This window comes from Sesamum indicum, linkage group LG1 (genome assembly GCF_026168435.1).
Source record: "Sesamum indicum cultivar Baizhima isolate 11 linkage group LG1, ASM2616843v1, whole genome shotgun sequence".
NCBI classification, from domain to species: Eukaryota; Viridiplantae; Streptophyta; class Magnoliopsida; order Lamiales; family Pedaliaceae; genus Sesamum; species Sesamum indicum.
In genome coordinates, this window is record NC_142657.1 from 18,178,798 (window position 1) to 18,198,077 (window position 19,280).

The 19,280-nt window shown below is 30.8% G+C and overlaps 2 protein-coding genes across 2 annotated transcripts; one reads left to right on the forward strand and one right to left on the reverse strand.

Annotated features, from left to right (window-relative positions):
- Nucleotides 1–1,343: 1,343 nt before the first annotated feature.
- Nucleotides 1,344–3,041, reverse strand: LOC105166411 (GDSL esterase/lipase At3g48460). The gene is made up of 2 exons (XM_011085754.3): nucleotides 2,359–3,041; nucleotides 1,344–2,195 (listed from the first exon to the last, which is right to left on the reverse strand). Exons 1-2 carry the CDS (start codon nucleotides 3,007–3,009, stop codon nucleotides 1,689–1,691), a joined length of 1,158 nt encoding a protein of 385 aa, XP_011084056.1. The 5' UTR covers nucleotides 3,010–3,041; the 3' UTR covers nucleotides 1,344–1,688.
- Nucleotides 3,042–15,231: 12,190 nt separating this feature from the next.
- LOC105166420 (Bifunctional inhibitor/lipid-transfer protein/seed storage 2S albumin superfamily protein) lies at nucleotides 15,232–17,781 on the forward strand. Its single transcript, XM_011085766.3, has 3 exons — nucleotides 15,232–15,633; nucleotides 15,717–15,767; nucleotides 17,527–17,781. The coding sequence occupies exons 1-3, from the start codon at nucleotides 15,309–15,311 to the stop codon at nucleotides 17,616–17,618; spliced, it is 468 nt and encodes a 155-aa protein (XP_011084068.1). The 5' UTR covers nucleotides 15,232–15,308; the 3' UTR covers nucleotides 17,619–17,781.
- The last annotated feature ends 1,499 nt before the right edge of the window (nucleotides 17,782–19,280 follow it).

Consider the following 19,280-nt stretch of genomic DNA (forward strand, 5'->3'; position numbering starts at 1 on the left):
ATGTTCTAGCACATAAACATGCTAAAGTCGTGCTTCCTTTGAATATATTATATAGTTATTCATCAAATATTTATGACAATTTTAAAAATTATGATTCTATATCGAGTATTGTAACAATGATAATTAATTAAGGGAATTTGAGAAAGTAGATATATATATAAGTAAAATCTACCTCGAAATGTACGCATTAAACTAGAGTTGCATATGGTGATTATGGGTTCATAACTTACATAATGAGATTCAACATAGAATTTGATGACCTTTTGTCTGGTAATAATGCCGGGTGCCAACATCTGAAACAACGATGTGATTACCGAACAGAGAATGATTTATGTCGCTGGTCTTGGTTATGTTGGATGAAATGTGAGCCCCCTACTGCCCCACCGACACCACCCTCCCAATCCACCAGAATACTCAGTCGTCATTTAGCCCAAACCTCCTACAGGCAATCGGGAGACAGTTAACACAAATAAGAATTTTTTTTATATATAAATTAAGATTTTACAATATTTAATTTTTACTATAAATTTTCTTTTACATACTTACTTTATTTTACTGTATTGCATTTATGTATTTATTTCAATTGGATAAAATTAATTCTCTTATAAATAAATAACACAAATCCGTAGCAAAATGGTCGCAATTCATCCCAAATATTGTTACAATTTTTTATCATCTATAAAATGAATTGATAAATAAATTATTTGCAATAACAACTTAAATTTACGTACCAACTGGGTCGTAATATCATCACAAATTTACAATGGGAACAACATCACAAAGATTTCGTCGCAATATTGTTGGCAAAAATATCAAACGTTGGTCGTCACAAATGAGTCGCAAATTAGCAATGGCTTCCACGTTGCAAACTCCTTTGCTTTTGTTACATAATTTTGCTACAATGTTGCCGTTACAAGATTTCGTTGCAATATATGTTGAGTTTAAAAACGCTAACCCTAAATTCTTGGAGAGAGGAAACATTGTTTCACCCAGATCGAAATATTGCTTTGATTAGATTATGCAAAAACTTGGTATACAGACTTCATTTGAACCTATTGTGAAAGAGCTTATATAACACATGAACTATGAAATATCTCAGCACAACAAATGAAGGTTTAATTCTAATTTTAGTTCTATAATTATAATCATTTGACGCTTTAATAATCTTGTAATTTGTTGAGGTTGCAAATGGTCTTTTACATTTTTTAATTTTGTGATATTTAGGACAAAATTTACCAAAACTGTGATGCTAGTTTTTGGCCAACTTTCAAAATTCCGGCCGAATCTGTTCTAAAATCGTCAAATTAAAAAAGACAAAAAAAAAAATTTGCAACCCTAACAAGTTATAAGAATAAAATGCTAATGGGTATATTATTACAAGATTAAGAATACAATTAAACCACAAATGAATCACTTTAACTTGATGAGCTAATTTGGCAAAGGGCCGGGCACTAGTAGTGAAAAATCAAACTTGTCTAACCAAGAATTGATAGACAAGAAAACAACATTAAGGAGGTAATAACAAGTCTCCTGTTCTACATACCAAAAGGAGGCAGTGTAGGACTCGCAGACAAACACACAGACAAAGCAGATCTTCAACAGAAGTCCCAGTTATTCACTACAAATGGACGTACGTACACTTTCCTAGTCACGAAATTCTAAACACGACCACGATCGGTACGACGTATTCATCCCGACTGCAGTTTCTTCCTCAGCAAATAATCAAAAGGGGGGCTGCAGTAAGTGCCATTGAGAAAAAGATTTGTCAGCACTTTGTTGACTGCTTCAGTGAGGTGAGCTCCATCCCAGTTGATGTACTCAGAAGGGTTGGTGCAGGAGCGGGACGACTGCGAGCCGCAGGTGTTGAAAATGTCGAAGTTGTAGGGGCCGCCACCGTGCCCACAGCATACTTTGTACTGCTCTTTGAACCCATATTTCCTTGCGTTCTTCACAACCCTCAAGTGGGAATTGTAGTAGTCTGCATAAACAATGACGGATTTCGGGTATTGCTTCCTCAAACTGCGTAGCTTCGCTTGGAGGGCGACGTTGTGGGTGGACGTGATCCGGTTCACGCTAGCTACACACCCCATCTCGTCCCTGTCGTCGGGGGAAGCAATAGCAAACGAGTACGTTATGCAGCCTGTCGGCGGTAGACCTTGCACGATGATATACTTTGCCCCCTTGTTCAGCAATGCCTGAAATGAAACAACCGAGCATCTCATCTAAAAGTTTAAACTTTTATATAATAGAATGATTTTTTGTGGAAAGTGCATGGATATAGGTGGCTGGGGATTGGGGAATCATGATTACAGTGATGGGATCTATGATTAAATGAGTGTACAAAAGTGGTAATTTCACCTGTAAGAAAACAGTGACACTGTCCAAGGCAAGAGCTTGAATGGTTTTGCTTGAAAGGGAAGATCCAAGGCTGCAGGTATAATCATTAGCTCCAATTTCACCTACCCAAATCAAGGCATCATTCAGAGCAGCTCTACACTCTCTAGGACTAGTTCTCGAGTCTTTGCACCCTTCACCCTCCAACAGCTTGTTGAACCTGACAAGTTGAGTTTGCAGGGACTGAGCCACAAGGTTAAACGAGATATTGTTCTTCAAGAAGAAGCTCTGCCTAATCGCAGTCGCCCCGGCAACGGCAAAGTTGACACCGTGTTTTCGGTCGGCATTAGGGTTGCGATAAGGCGGCAGAAAAGGCAACGAAAGGGCTTTGGCCACGAAGTCGACGACTATACGGCCGTCAGAGTATCGGTTGGTGGGGTGGTGGAAGAACGTGACGCCATACGGAGGGTTGGAGACGTAGTTGAAGGCAGCCGGACCGGTGGAGGTCTTGGTGTTGCCGGTGTCGGTGTAGGAGTCGCCGAAGGCGTAAATTTTCTTGAAAGGGGGAGGGGCAGTGGAGGATGCCGGAGAGGAGGAGAGGAGAGTGAAAATAAGGGTGATCATAAGGCATATTTGGGATGTGAAGAGAGATGAGGGAATGTTGGCAGCAGCCATTGTTGTGAGGAGTGTGTGTTTCTTCTGAGGGTTTGTTTCTGCTGTTTATATAAATCGACAAGTGGTTAGTCTACACCTTCTTCTTCAAAATTTTTTATTACAAATCTTTTTTTATATATTAGTCGTGTCATACCGTTAGGCGTTAACATAATAACTAATTTTTTATATTTTAAAATATATTATAAATAAAAATAAAATATATATTATTGTAAAGGGAAGAGGGTTTTTAAACTTAAATTAAATGATAATTTTAATACCAGTGCATCAAATTATTATAATAGAGACAATGATTTTTCATTGATAAGACCTATTTAACTTCCCAACTCATAATGTTGAATTAGCTACTCAATCATGTCCGTTTAGAAAATCAATTCCATGCAATTATATGCACTCACAAATTAAATTTATTCCATTTTATTTAATTTTATTGTTGACTAAAATAAAAATAATATATTAATATTTGTGTTGCATGTAACTATAATCATCGTTATTGATGTAATATATATATATTGTGCAAAGTTTTAATTTTTAATCTAATTCAAGTAAACTATATATTAATAATTAATGCCTCATCTATCTTCTATACGAATATATATATATATATATATATATATATAAAAGACGCTCTACACATATAAACGGTTGTTAATGACTTCGCTACATCATTTTTTAAATATGACAACTATACTACTATGATCACTGATACAACACGACGGTTGTTTTCTTTTGTTTTTTTTTTCTTTTTCTTTAAGTGTGATTTTTAGGTTTAGAAATTTTATTTTGTATTTATAATATATTTTGATATGTAAAAGATTATTTATAATATGCACGCAATAACAGCTTGTTACGATATATATTGATTAATTGTAATAAAAATTTATATTTTTTGCATTATTTTTATTACACTTCGATTAATAACATTAATTTATCATAATTTTTAAATTGTGATCATTTATAGAATAACGAAAGAAGTATCTGAATCGAGTTTTGGTGTGACATGTCTCACACCAGAATTTTTCTATAAAAAGGTCCACATTTTAAATGCAAAAGAAGAGAATTAGGTCTGACATTTAGCTTTCTATAATGCATAGAAAAATTATAGCTAATGAGGCTTAGTTTTTGAGTCCTCATGATTTTAGATTTCATGTGTTCGAACTTCATCTTATGTGTGGGATGTTATTTCTATTGAATAGTAGATATTTGTTAGATTAATTTATTCGACAGTATTGATATAATTAATTTATTTCAATTAAGCTCTTACTTGAAAAAAGATCAACAAAACCTGATAAATAAGTGGATTAAATTATCAAATAACATTTTGGGAGTTGAGAAATGACTTATATGGCCCCATATATTCAAGATGAAAATTGCAATTAAGCCCACCACTACCATACAATTGTTATTAGCTAGGCAAGGGGAAAACAGTGGTCTTAGCTGATTTTCATGGCAAATATTTGGAAAAAAATATTTTTTTAGTATCATTAGAAAATATTATTATCGTTTTTGGTACTGTAATTTTGATGAGTATCGCTTTTGATATCATGACAAATATTTCAGTCATAACTTATAAAATCATGATAAATTAATATTAATTAACAATAGTATTAATTTATTCGTATTCATTGCAATGTAAGGATTAATTTAATATATAAAATAAGTGTACATATAAACGCCTAGAAATTAAATGAAGTAGGAATTAGTGGGTGGACATAATTATTCATTGGAGTAGTACTATTTTTGCTCACCTTACTTTAATTTGAGGATTTGTTAAGGTTCTTGTTGGGTTCAAAATTAAGCTGCTTTTGGGTAGATCTCTAAGGTAAAAAATCTACTTTTATTAAAAAATTCAAGAATATTATTACTATTATTGTATTTCGAAAAAAAAAATAATTTTGCACATGTTAGTACTGTTTTCACATACCAATAAAATGCAATTAGAATTAAAATCGTTCAATTCCAGATCTCTCACTGTTCAAATTTATTGAAGAAGCCTAAGAATTTCCCCTAAGATGCAAAACGAGCACAAAGCCCATGCATGTAGGGTTCAACACGGTAGAAATTGAGGTATTATAATTTTATAAGTATTAGTCACCATGCATGACACAATATACTTGCATGCGTATAATCAAATAGATACGATATAAATTTTAAAAATAAAAATTAATATATGAATAAAAGCGGATGAAGTGATGAATATACAGGTCTGAAAGTGTAGGATAGATATATATGATATAGTATATTGGAGGTAAAAAAATAATATGGATCTCTTGAAATAAATAAATAATTATATTGTTACAAATATTTAACAGTATAAATGGTAGGTTTGATATTTAGTACTGTGGCATCATAAACCGTCAATTATTAGTGATAAATGGCTTATATATATATATATATATATATATATGTATATATTGGTATAAATTATATAAAAATTTTGAATGCCACTGAATATAAAAGCATTTATTTCACTCACTAGAAAAAACTATAATTTTTCACTATGATTAATTACTATTGTCAAAAGAAGAAAATCGCGACAAATACAAATCAATCACGGATTCTGACGGTCATTAGCCTTTGTTTCTACAAGTATGACCAAAACATTAGCCATGACTAAAATCATAATAAATATTTTAGCTATGGCAAAAAACCATAACGAATATTGAGTAATCGTGGTAAAAATTTAAGTTTTTGTTTTGATTTTGTTAAACCAGTGGTTAATAGTATTGATTTACCATTTTTAAATCATAGTTATTTATAATGTAGTAAAAACTCAATTTTTTTCTAGTGACTTTTATATAAATTTATTAATTATAATCTATTATATATAATTCGACAAAAAAATACATATAAAACAATAAAAAATGAAAAATAAAAACATTAGATTAATAAAGAATCAAATTCCTGTAACATTGTAAGTTGTAATAACAATGTTTCGTTACCGTTAAATAAATAATTAATTTATCAATGATGGTTATTTTGAACATAGTCTTTTGTCAGTGTTAATTTTGAACATATATATATAGTATTTTGATAAATAAATTTTTCACTATCAATTAATATCTCATAATCATCAAAATTAGCATTGATATTAATTGGACGTACCATCAGATGATAGAAAATTGTGAACATATTGGTGCAGTAAATTAAATTAAAGTATTTAAGTATTGGTGCAGTATATATATGATGCCATGCACAGTTCTTGAGGAAACATGAGTATAATTTGATCCATGACATCTCATGAGAACACTGCCCAAACACTTGATGGAATGTCCTAGTTTTTACTCACCACTTTTGAGATGTCACTCTCACAATTCATAGGAAAAAAAAAAAGACTACTTCCTATATTATAACTAGAAAATTATGGTATATCAATATTGTTTGTCACAGTAGAATAAATTCAATATGAAAATTTAATTAAGTTTTAACTATGGTTAATTAATATCATGATTGTTAAATTTTTAATTATGATAATTTATTTATAGAGTAAATTATATTTTTGCCATCCGAACTATAATTATTTTTATAGTTTGTTGTTTAATTTTTTTTGGTAAAATTACCGTATCAAATTTGTGAAATTTGCATTTTGTCATAGATGATCATCTTTAGTCAATTTTTTTGGTGGAAAATCACGTGCACTTCATGTGCTATTTCAGGGCAATGTAGTGATGTTTATCCGGCATATACACTGCACGTGATGCATTCCCCACAAAAAAATCGATTGGAAGGCAGTCATATATGGCAAAATGCGAATTTCGTAGAGTTAAAATGGTAAGTTGACCAAAAAAAATAAAATAAAATGTGAAAACCGGCATAATTCAGATGACAAGTTATAATTTAAGCTAATTAATTATAAGATGCACAAAAGTCATGTTTCTCATTGTGTATATACAGCTATAAATATTACTTAAATATGATGGTATCCTTATTTATTATTACTATTATAGTTGTTGCTGTTGTTATTATAGTACAACCACATATAGTATATAATTTAATTTTAAACACATATATAAATTGAAGTTGAAATTTGTGTTAAAAATTTAATGGAGTAGAAATGTAAGTTCTGAATCCCGCAGACTTTATTTTTCTGAAGTAACGTACAAATATAATTAAGAAAAAGGGGAAGTTGGACCAGACTGTACTGCAAAATAATAATTGAATATGAAGCAATAAAGAAAATTCTTTTTTTATTTTGTTGGACCATTTATTTAATATTTTCCATATTATTACATTTTACCATGATCTTGAGGAGGGCAAAAAATTTAAAAAAAAAAAAAGAAAAGAAAAAAGACAACTTGTCGGCTGAAATTTATCCCTCACTTGCAGTTCACTCGATTTTTGCTCTATGCAATGTCAGTTTTGCCCCTACTCCCTAATAATAAAGTAGGAACCATTGAATTTAGAAGTCAAGATATAAATTTATTACAATGGATAAGTATAATTGATGATATATATATATATATATAGGATAATTTTGTCCTTACATAAAATGAAATAGGCTATTTCAAGACTTAGGGGGGTTGCATGGGTTACACTTTATTTTTAGTAGGAGATGGCTTTTGTCCATTAAATTCTTGATATGGGGTAAAACACTATTTCCACTATATTTGATGGCTATTAAATTAAATATTACTTCAATTTTGAACGGATTTAATTCAAGTTAGAATTCCCCTTCCAACTACAAATACGGCGCAGATGATTAACATTATGGATACTTAATTTTGTAAAACTGTTCTCTCTCTCTCTCTCACACACGTACACACAAATATATATATATAGTTGTGCCCAGGTTGTTGTACTAATCCATGTTGACAATTATTTTTTCCAAAAATAACATAATAAATATGACTCATTCACAAACTATTATATTAAATAAATCTGAATTTTGATGTGGGGATAATATGATAAGGTCGTTCCTACAACTCTTTCACATCCTATCCTTTTTTTCGATCTATAGACAAGCTCTGGACTCGTCTCGTACATTAAGTTAGGATCTTATGGATTTATCGTGACTGTCCGATCAATTTTATATCTATGCATGAAATAGTACAATAAGGGTAAAAGTAAAACTATATATAAATAGTCACCCTTCATAACTCAGGTACCTGTGTTATTCAGCATTAGAAAACTATTTATCTAGACATTCTTAATGTAATTTTAACGAGGATTTATTTTGTATGTCCACGCTTAATAAGGGTCTTATTTCTTGAAATTCATTATAATGAGATTAACCAGAGAAAGTGTGGCAACATGTCAGATATATTCTGGTTTAGAATAAAATAAAAAATAAAAAATGGGGTTGACAGGGCAACATGAGTTTTATATGATGATGATAGGTGACAGAATGAGTGAAGACATCCGTCCAAGTGTACTATTGTTGTGCATAAGCGGAGGCATCCATCCTTTCATGGCCACACACCATTCAATATTCCCAACAGTCCAGAATTAAATTAGCTACTTGTTCAAACTTTTCTCTTAATATTTTTACATAATTTGTATATCCATAATGTTAATGTTTTAAGACATGATATGACTACATTTTATTGCAGAGGAAATGTCAAGTAAGCAGTCTTACAGCTAGCGCATCAAACTCTCATCTATACAAAAGGTTTAATAGTATTTTATTCTATAGTTACAGATATTTGGCATTTTAGTCATTTAAGTCGATGAAATTGTAATTTTGTCCTTCATATTTTTTTACTGTTGTGATTCGTCGGAAAATGTAAAACTAAGCAATGCGCAACAAAAATTAAATGTTGGACAGTTGAATGAAAAAAAAAAAAAAAAAAACGATAAGGAGGCAAAGTGCAAAAACTCACATACGTCAGTGGATGTATGCGATTAATCCAAATTTTAAATTCAATGAATTTTCAACTCTTTGCCCCTAATTTTGAATAATATTTTACTGAGTATCAACGAATTTCAAATTATTCTGTTATCAAGTCACTTGGGGGTGCTTTAGCTATTTTGGATTTTTTTGTAAATAAATTTAATTTTTTTTAACTACTTTACTCTCAATATACTAATTTTATTTCGACTTCGTCCTGTTAATTTATTTTTAAAATTACTCATCTAAAGTAGATGTTAGAATCTTCAAATAATTGAATAATTTATCACTAACAATATTTATAATTTTACATATTTAATATTTTAAAATTTATTTATTTCATATTTTTGGATATTATTCCTATATCATAGAAAACATAAATTAAAATTGCTATGATTGATTAATAAATATATTTTTCGGTAATCATGCAAGGTTATTCTTGTGCATGAATTACTGAACAACTGTATTACATAGTGAAAAATATTATTAAATTAAATATTTAATTTAATTTATTAATATTTAATATTTTAGTAATATAAATGACAAATATTTGTAAAATTAAATATGAGATATACCAATTTCAATAAAAATTATTATTTTTTTGTGAAAAAATATTATTATCAAATGAGAAGTGCAAATTTTAAATAAACATAGTATGTTTTTAATAGATATGGACAAAATAGTTTTCAACCAATTAAGTTTATTTAAGAATTGATTTTTTTATAAACACTATCCAATTTAGCTTTTGTCTAATTTTTACTTTTTTTACGAATACTATCCACTTTTGATTATGGTACAACTTTCAACTTCTCTATTAAAATTACTTCTCCAAAGGTAGAAGTTTGATCAAAAACTCCCTTAACATGATTAATTTAAACAATTATCTTAGTGTATATTCGAACTCTGTCATCTCAGAGAAAATATTCAAAAAGGGTAGGGGAGAACTCAATCAGTGGCTCATTGTCAATGTTTCTAGAGAAAATATAAAACATAGGGAGTGTTTGCGAGTATTTTAAAAAATCACTTGTTAACTTTTGGCTCTCAAAAAGTACTTTTGAAGTGTTTAAGTGTCAACTTTTGCTTTTGAAATGACTAAGAAATAATATTTTTAGGCCAAAAATTAGAAGCATTTTAGGGGGTGCTTTTAGTTGCTTTGGCTTTTTTTTTCTTTTAAATAAATTTTTTATTAGTATACCCTAATTATAATAATTTTAATTAATTTTATCATTTTTAATTTATTTTTAAAACTGTATATATAAAGTTAATATTGAAGTTTTCAAATAATTTGAATAATTTTTTAATAATCACATTTACACCTTTACACCTTTACATATTTAATATTTAATAATTTAAATTTTATATTTTATTTGCTATATTATCTAATTATATTATTTGGTTCACATATTATTATTTGATTAATTGATATATATATATATATATATATTTTGCAATCGTGCAAGTTTAATTGTGTATAAGTTAACAATTATATTATTTAGTGGAAACATTATTAAATTAAATATATACGTTGAAATATTTTTTAAAAATAAATATGAAATATACTAATCAAAAGGAATTTTATTATTAACTAACAACAAGTGAAATAATAAGCAAAAAATTGTATCTTTTTAATAGGGGATAAAATAATATTTAATCAATTAAATTTATTTTAAAAGCTATTTTTTTCCAAATACTATCCAATATAACTTTCATCTACTTTTTAGTTTTTTTACAAACAATAACCCCTTTTAATTCTGTTACAAATTTCAACTTTCTCAATAAAAATCAGTTTACTACAAACACTCCCATAATTGTTGTTAAACATAAATAAAAAAATTTATAGTTGGAAATATGGACTACTTACCATTCTTGGAGTTTGCTAAAATTGTGCCACTCTGTCATTAATCTTAAATGGATAATCATATTTGAATAATCAAATATACATACTTTATATCGAATAATCAAATACAAATTTTATTCTGTAAAAATCTATAGATAATTCAACATGAAAATAGGTATTTTTAAAAAAATTGAAACTTCAACGAATAACGACATCATCCTCACCCGGCAAGAACAATCAACACTCTCCAAAACTAAGCTCAACGTAGGATTCTCGAGGTATTTGGAGCAGACATTTCACCGAAGTGAAAGAATAGTAGCAGTTCTTTCTGTGAAGATGAAAAATTCCAAGCGGCAGTGGCACTTATAGTCATGGTTGAGGTAATTTCTTTTCCACCATGTTTCCCTAATTTCATTTTGTTGCTTCCATTTCGATTTGCGGGTGGTGTTGTGTGACACCGGTTTTAATCTTATTCGTAATCCCAAAAGTCAAATTAGTGTAATCAATCAATTAGAGTAATGCTAAATAACTGGAAATTCAACGCAAATTTGGCGTTATGTTGTTGTTATCTTGTTGAGGAGGCCTAGCGAGCTATTATATGTTATAAAACCTGCAACTTGATATATTTCTATGATGGTGCATTTGGCGAAGATCTAGTGGAAAAAAATTGAGGTAGAGGGATCTATATTTTGCCTATGTTGGGAATTGATCCTTGTATTGAGCCCAATAAAAAAATAATTATTACAGTGGAATATAAACCTATATACCAACAATTACATATTAATAGGAACAGTGAAAAAATACAACGATAAATAATTTCGGCTCAGAGAGTCGGATCCGATTGGGAAGCCCACAGCCACACAGGTCGGCAACCCAACCATCAATTGCTCAAACTCACCAAGGGACGACAACAACCAAGGCTAACTCACGCCACCAAGGCACACATACGACCACTAAGGTACCATCGAACCACTCATCTTTACCTATATCTTTTATTTTTCCTTTACTTGTTTTTTTTTTTCTTTTTCTTCGCGAAGGTAGTGAATAAATAGGGAGAAACAATTGATAATGGCGCAAAAAAATGATAAAGAGGGAAGAATACGAGGAGGGTTAATAAATTCGACCCAAGGGAAAATAATAAGAATGCGAAGTGTTTTAGTCATCTAAAAATGATAATCGGGTCGGGTAATGGGTGGATCGAGTCGGTAGGTCAAGTTAGGCCTTTCAGGTGGTGGGTTGGGGTTGTGGGCTTGGACCTACGAAATTTGGTCCTGAGCTAATTTTCCAACATATTCCCTCTTGAACCAGGACCTAGAAGGGAACCTAGTCCAAAGAATGGATCCGACAATCATCATCGCCATTTTTGCCTGCAAAAAGAGAGATGTTGGCAACCAATACAAATTGATATAAACAAGAGTAAAATTTCAACAGATAATATTTCACATAGTAGATAAACTTGCACACAACAGGATTTACAGATTTCAAAAATAAACATTAAGCACCAATCATAGAGTGGCACAAAAAAAAAAAAATGCAGAAATCGCATAAAGAAAAAAGGAAAGATCTTATCGATCACCAGAAGAAAATAAACCGAAGGCTCTGATACCACTGTTGGGAATTTTTCCTCACAGTAAGCCCAATAAAGAAAAAATAATTATTACAGCGGAATACAAACTAATATAACAACAATTACATATTAAGGAACAGTGAGAAAAAATAGGAACGATAAATAATTTCAACTCAGGGAGCCAAATCCAAGGACAAAGGCAACAGTGAGGATGGCTCTGGTCATTCTTCCAAGAAAAAAGAAAGAAAGGTAGGTCTATCTTATGTAATGGACCTCCGCAATGGGGAAGCCACAGTCACAAAGATCGACAACCCAGTCATCGGTTGCTCAAATCCACCAAGGGACGACAGACACCAAGGCACACACACGGTCACCAAGGCATCATCGAACCACTCAGGTTTACGCGTCTCTTTTATTTTTTTTCTCACTTGTTTTTTCTCTTCTTTTTCTTCCCGAATGTAGTGAATAAATAGGGAGAAGCAATTGCAAATGGCGCGAAAAACCGATAAAGAGGGAAAATTAGAGGGTTAATAAATTCAACCAAGGAAAAAAATAAGAATGCGAAGGGTTTTAATCCTCTAAAAATGAGAACCGGGTCAGGTAATGGGTGGATCGAATCGGTGGGTCGGGTCAGGCCTTTCAAGTGGCGGATTGAGGCTATGGGCTTGAGCCTGCTAATTTGATTTGAACCAATTTTCCAACGGCCTCTGTTTGTGTCTGAGTGGAAATTAGCTATCGCTTATGCTGCTTTGCTTTCCCTGATGGAGACTCTTAAGCAGATTCTGGATGATGCCGATAATCAGCATCTTCACAAGAAACAACAATTTGAATCTCTGCTGGGCAAAGCTTGTAGCTTACGAGATTTTCTTGAAGATTCTTGGCAAAGAAGCAGCGTGGCAGTTGAATCTTTGGAGCAACGAATTAGAGAAGCAGCTTATACAGGGGATGATCTCATCGGGTCCCATATGTCGAATAGGACGGAGGGTTTTCAGTGAAGTCCAGGCTCCAAAATCTGATATCTGCCTTTTTGCCGGATCAGGATCTAGAAAAAGTAATTGAAGAAATTGATTCCATTACGAAAGAGGTGATGAAGTTTAAGGTTGGGGGTGCAGTGAAAGATTCGGGACTGAGGAATTCTGTCGGCATGTTCATCTACACAAGCGGCCAGAAAGGCGGACACTATGGTGGGGTTTGATGATGATTTGGTGCAATTGAACGATCGGCTCACCGTACAACAATCAAAGCTACAACTCATCCCTATTGTGGGGATGGGGGTATAGGTAAAACTACTCTCGCTAGAAATATATATTAGGATCAATTTGTTGTGGGAAAAAATATAAACAATCCTCTTGTCATATGCAAATGAGCAAATTATCTCCTTATAAAAAAGATAAATAGCGATTTATCTTCCTATATTTTTTAAAATACAACATTTTACCTTCCTATGTTTTTTAAAATAAAGCAATTTACCTCCTTATATAGGGAGGTAAATTGTTTCATTTTAAAAAATATAGTGGGTAAATTATTATATTCTTCATAGGGGGTAATGTGCCCATTTTCAATAGCACATGGGGTAAATTGCTATTCACCCATTTATTGTGTATGACTTTGATATTCGTGCATGGGTTATAGTATCTCAAGAATATTGTTTGTGTGAAATTCTGTTATGCCTTGTTGATTGCACGACAAAAAGACTCACTAATGAAATGCGTTTGTACCAGAGTTTGAAGGTAGGAGGTATCTAATTGTAATAGATGATATTTGGACCACAAAGGCAAAGATGTTTCCAGATGAAAATAGTGGGAGTCGAATCATGCTTACTACTAGGCTTTCAAATCTTGCTGCTTATGTCGACTCTTGCAACCCTAATCATCAGATGCGCTTTCTCAAAGACGATCAAAGTTGGAAGTTGCTTCAAGAAAATACATGTTTGGAAGAGAACTATCTTGAATTGGAGAAATTTGGTAAGGAAATTGCAAAAAATTGTCGAGGACTTCCGCTAACAATTGCAGTGATTGGTGGAGTATTCTCCAAGCTCGAGAAGACAGAGGATATTTTTGGAACATAATGCAAAAAATGTAAAATCAAACACGACGTGTAATGATGACCAATGCTTAAGATATTATCTTTGAGTTATAATTATTTGCCCCATCACTTGAAATCGTGCTTAAATCGTGCTTTTTTTATATGGGAGTTTTTCGTGAAGATATTGAGATATGTGTTTTCAAACTATGGGTTGCACAGGGATTTCTCAAACCAACCACATCTCAAAGCTTAGAAGAGGTAGCAATGAAGTACTTGCAAGATCTTATTGACAGAAATCTTATTCTAATTATAAATATTTCTTATTGTTTGAAAAATTAAATACATCCTTCTGATTTTAACGACAATTTAATAATTAACACAATCCGTCGAGACATGTGAGGCAATAATAAATGTAAAAAATTAACGAAGTTAAACTCTTTTATTAAAAAAAAAAAGTTGAAAATGGGGTAGCTAGAAGTGTGCGCTTGACTTTTGATTGAAAAAAAGTTCCTTTAAGAGAATACTAAGACAAGTGCGGGGAAATCTTACATCAGATCGAGTCTGATCGGACTTGAATCAGTTACACGACGATTGTAATATACTTATTATACAATTAATGTTGTACAATTTAGAAATAGTAATTACATGACAAACATTGTATTACACAAAATGCGTGGTTCGTTGAATTTTGTCATGCCTTATTTGGATAAGAATTTTCCGACAAGCTAATTACTAACTATTATAGTCTTAACATTGGAAAGCCAAAGAAAAGGATTGATTTGAACCAACAATATGTTAAACTCCAGAAATAGGAATTGTAGAAAGTTGAGGTACGTACACAGGAGGAGAATTTCAGGAATTGAAAGTTTTGCCATAAACAGGTACAGAATGGTGGACTGAATAAAGATTTACAACCACTACCTCATAAAGACGTTTCCTAATTATACGTACGTGGGATGGGATCAACATTTCATATCCTCCACCTCTATATATCCAACCTCTCGCAAAGAAAACTCTAATTCTCCTCACAAGAAACTAATCACAACATGGCGATTTCCAGGCTCAGTTTCTCCTTCTTTCTCCTGATATGCTCTTGGGCTTTTGTGGGGTATTGTGAGGGCGCGGACGCCGCGGAGACGATGCAATGCATTCAGAAACTGATGCCCTGCCAGGCATTTCTGAAGGGTTCGTCGTCGCCAGCGACGTCGTGCTGCGTGCCGCTGAAAGAGATCATGGCCGACGATGGGCAGTGCCTATGCGCAGTGTTCGAGGACGAGACAATCTTGAAGAGTCTGAATGTGACGCAGGATGATTTTCTAGGGCTTGCCAAGTCTTGCGGTGCCAATGCTGATACATCCATTTGTCATAAAGGTGATCATATTAAACTTCTATTATTGTTGTTGTTGTTGGTCGCATTAATTTCCTAACCTGAGTGTTTTTTGCTGATTCGGTAGGCGCTGCAACCCCTTCTATTCCACCCTCGGCTCCTTCAAATTCTAATAACAGTAAGTTTTTTAATTCAGCTAATTATTTAATTTGCAGGATAATTTCATTAACAATGAAAATTTAAAAAAAACAGATAATTTTTATCTAATAACTATCTTTGGGTATTTTGATTTATTTGTACTAGTTGTTGTTGCACATGGTCTCCGCAAACATATAAAAAGAATTATTATATGAGATGAAAAGAAATTATTAAAACTGCGCGAGATTAAAAAAATATGGGGTACGTTTAGAAAGAAAAAATAAATTATGGAGATTTATTAAAAATATGAAAAAATTTTAATAAAAAAAATACAGAAGATGAGAGAGAAAAAATAAATTGTAATTATAGATTTCTTAAAAATATGAAAGTTTGTAACAAAAAGAAACATAAAAAATGTGAGAAATGAAATAGTGGCTTGAGAGGAAAAAAAAAAGAAAATTGCATATTACCCCTTTATGTTATATGAAAATTGCTAAATATTTACATGTGTCAATAAAATAGTCAAAAGAAGAAAAAACTCCATGTAATTATAAATGCTTCACAAAGGATCCTCGTCGTCAAAAAAATGGAGAGTTGTTAACTACAATACAAATGAGATAACTCTTTGATGCGTTTTGAATATTTATCTTTTCTAAATAGATAAAATTATCCTTGTCAATATTATTTTTAGTTAATTCTTTATATTTGGTTGAAAAAGTTATGATAAATACCCAAAAAATAGTATTCATCAAGTTTTATATATAAAAAATATTATTACATCAAATTATAATATTTTACATATGAAAAAATATTAAATTTTTAAGATTATTTAATATTATTTATATTTTTTAAAAATCAAAATACATGATTTTTTTATTTTAAATATTATTACTTAATTTAATTTTTGTGTTGGATATATTTTAAAATTATATTATATATAAATATTATAGTAAATAAATTTAAATTTTTATATATACATAATTAAATTAATTCATATATAAAATTTACAAAATAAAAAATATAATAAATAAATAATTAAAAATTAAAAAAGAAAAAGAAAAAACGGATCGTCCCCCACCCCCCATTGCCATCCTTCGCCCCCCAACCTCCACCATGCCTCTCCGCAATGTCTGGCCATGCTAGCATCACTGTCGCAGCCGTCTATGCCTCATCTTTGTGGGGTAACGGCATCATCGGCGCGATTGCTTGGGGGGGGGGGGGGGGGTGTTGACAACAAGCTCACTGTCGTCCGGCACCCACTCTCATTATACACACATATATAATAACATTTGACACTGTTAATGACAATTGATGAAAGAGGAAATATTTTAAAAAACACAAAGGGTTTTTGCATATACTTTTAATATAGAGGATTTTTAGTCGAATTTAAAAAATATAGAAAAATTTTATGCAATTATCTAAAAATATACATCTTTATATAAAAAAACTAAAATTACTATTTTGCCAAAAAAAACATTTTAATAAAAAGAATAAATTAAAATACTTAAAAATTAATACAATAAAAGAATTTTCCTTTATAATAAAATAAATAAAACAATTAACCTAACAAATGTTTTTACACCCAATTATTTCTTTATCATCGAATAAGGAAAGAATTTGAATACACTAGAAGAAAAAATATGCTTTTTTTGTTATAATTAAAAGTAAATCATAGTATAAAATATTAATTAGCTATATGTCTCCATGCTTGACAATTAACCATTATTTTTATAAAAGAAGTCAAATATTCATTACAACTACAAATTTAATTTATTCATATATTTTTTGTCAATTTTCAGGTGCAAGTGCATCCACTGGGATATCTAATGCTGGAGGATATGTGAGCCTTGCAGCAGCCCCTCTCACTTATTTCATTATTTCAGCATTTTAGATAATATTAGTGACGAAATATCCAAAAAATAATATTAAAATTGTAATTAAAAATATAGATTAACTGATAATATTTTTATATTATTATTATATAATTTTAATTAATCAATTATACATCAAATTATGTTGTCTATATAAATAATTAGAATACATTTAAGGTGATAATAATTTAATGACAAATGACAATCAACCTGTCACATATCGATGTATCTAGCACAAAGACGACATCGTTACACCTCTAACATGTGTTGGATTAAATCCACACCCCTAACGTGCAATTTTCGAAAAGGAAAAAGAAATTGTAATTGAACTCAACCTCATAAACAATTACTGTAATTACAAAAGATAATATGTTGAATATCTTATAAACTCAAAATTATATAAATCTCTTAAATAATATTCAAGTCAGTTCAACCTTTAAAAGCAATAATATTTAACTACAAATCTAAAATAGTACAGTTGAAAACTAATAAACCAGCAAAATATTACAGCTCTCAAAAATCTCAAAAGAAGAAGAATAATGAAAAAATTCAAATTCCAAAACAAAAATAGCTTCTAATCATATAGATTTAGTTTTGTGTTTGGTTGCGCTTTTTCTGCAAATCTCAACTCATAACCAGTGAAAAACCAACAAAAATCAATTAAATAAATAATAAAAACCAACAAAACTACATTTCATTGAAAGAAGCAGATGCAAAATTAAGAAAATAACACTTTAGGATTGAATATAGGAGCACACTAGTGCACGAACCGTACGTAAGGAGAACGGAACATGCAAGCATATGATGCTCGCCGTATCTCGGCAACTAAAAGGGCTGATGTCGCTATTCGTCGATTCAAAAGCGTATCAGCGACACATAAGATTGCCTTTTTCTTCCTTCTTTTTCATCACAAACAAGAAATCGATGGAAAAACTAAACAAGCAGAAGATTTGTTAGTAAATACATACACAGATTCGTTCGTATTTTTTATGAAACACGCAGATATTCAGATCAGTCGACGCTGAGCAGAGGAGATGAGTTGAGATGTGTCAGGAGAGGGTGCCGCGGCTGAGTGAGGGCTTTTATTGAAGCAGAACTGAAATAGAACCCTAATTTGACGGTGGGCTTTTGGCGACTGTTCAGCAAAGGCCCAACTACGCAGTACTTTTTTGGGTTTTCTATTTTTCTATTTCTTTTTAAGGGGTGCTATAAATTAAATAATTATAGCGATATAAATAAATAATTAGAGATCAATTTCACTAACTTATATTTCAATACTTTACTTTTCATTTTATTCATCATATTGAGTGGAAAATAATTTAACTCGATGGATTATATTTTATGGACCCACTAGAAATAGATTATGCATAAAAATCATTATTATTTTTAATTAAATATAAATCATCTTTGTGGTTTGCATAATTATAGAAACTATTCTCTAATAATAAAATAAATATGGATAGTTTGTGTAATGATATTGACGTTTTTTAAGTGTATATATATAATTTTTCAAAAGCAAAAGAAATGATGTTAATGTTTTTTTATGGATTTATGTATAATTATTCAAAATGCATCGATGATTGTATAAATAGATCATAATAAGAGAACCAATTATAAAAAAACACTTATGAAAAAGTGATTTTATTTAAAATTTTCCTCTCATAATAATGAATGATTTTAAC

What these genes read in the sequence shown, in the direction of transcription:
- LOC105166411 (XM_011085754.3), bottom strand. Translation starts at nt 3,009, where the DNA reads ATGGCTGCTGCCAACATTCCCTCATCTCTCTTCACATCCCAAATATGC. An exon ending in GTGTCACTGTTTTCTTACAG is followed by an intron (nt 2,196 to 2,358) that starts GTGAAATTACCA and finishes GTTTCATTTCAG; the next exon opens with GCATTGCTGAACAAGGGGGC.
- LOC105166420 (XM_011085766.3), top strand. Translation starts at nt 15,309, where the DNA reads ATGGCGATTTCCAGGCTCAGTTTCTCCTTCTTTCTCCTGATATGCTCT. An exon ending in TACATCCATTTGTCATAAAG is followed by an intron (nt 15,634 to 15,716) that starts GTGATCATATTA and finishes CTGATTCGGTAG; the next exon opens with GCGCTGCAACCCCTTCTATT. An exon ending in TCCTTCAAATTCTAATAACA is followed by an intron (nt 15,768 to 17,526) that starts GTAAGTTTTTTA and finishes GTCAATTTTCAG; the next exon opens with GTGCAAGTGCATCCACTGGG.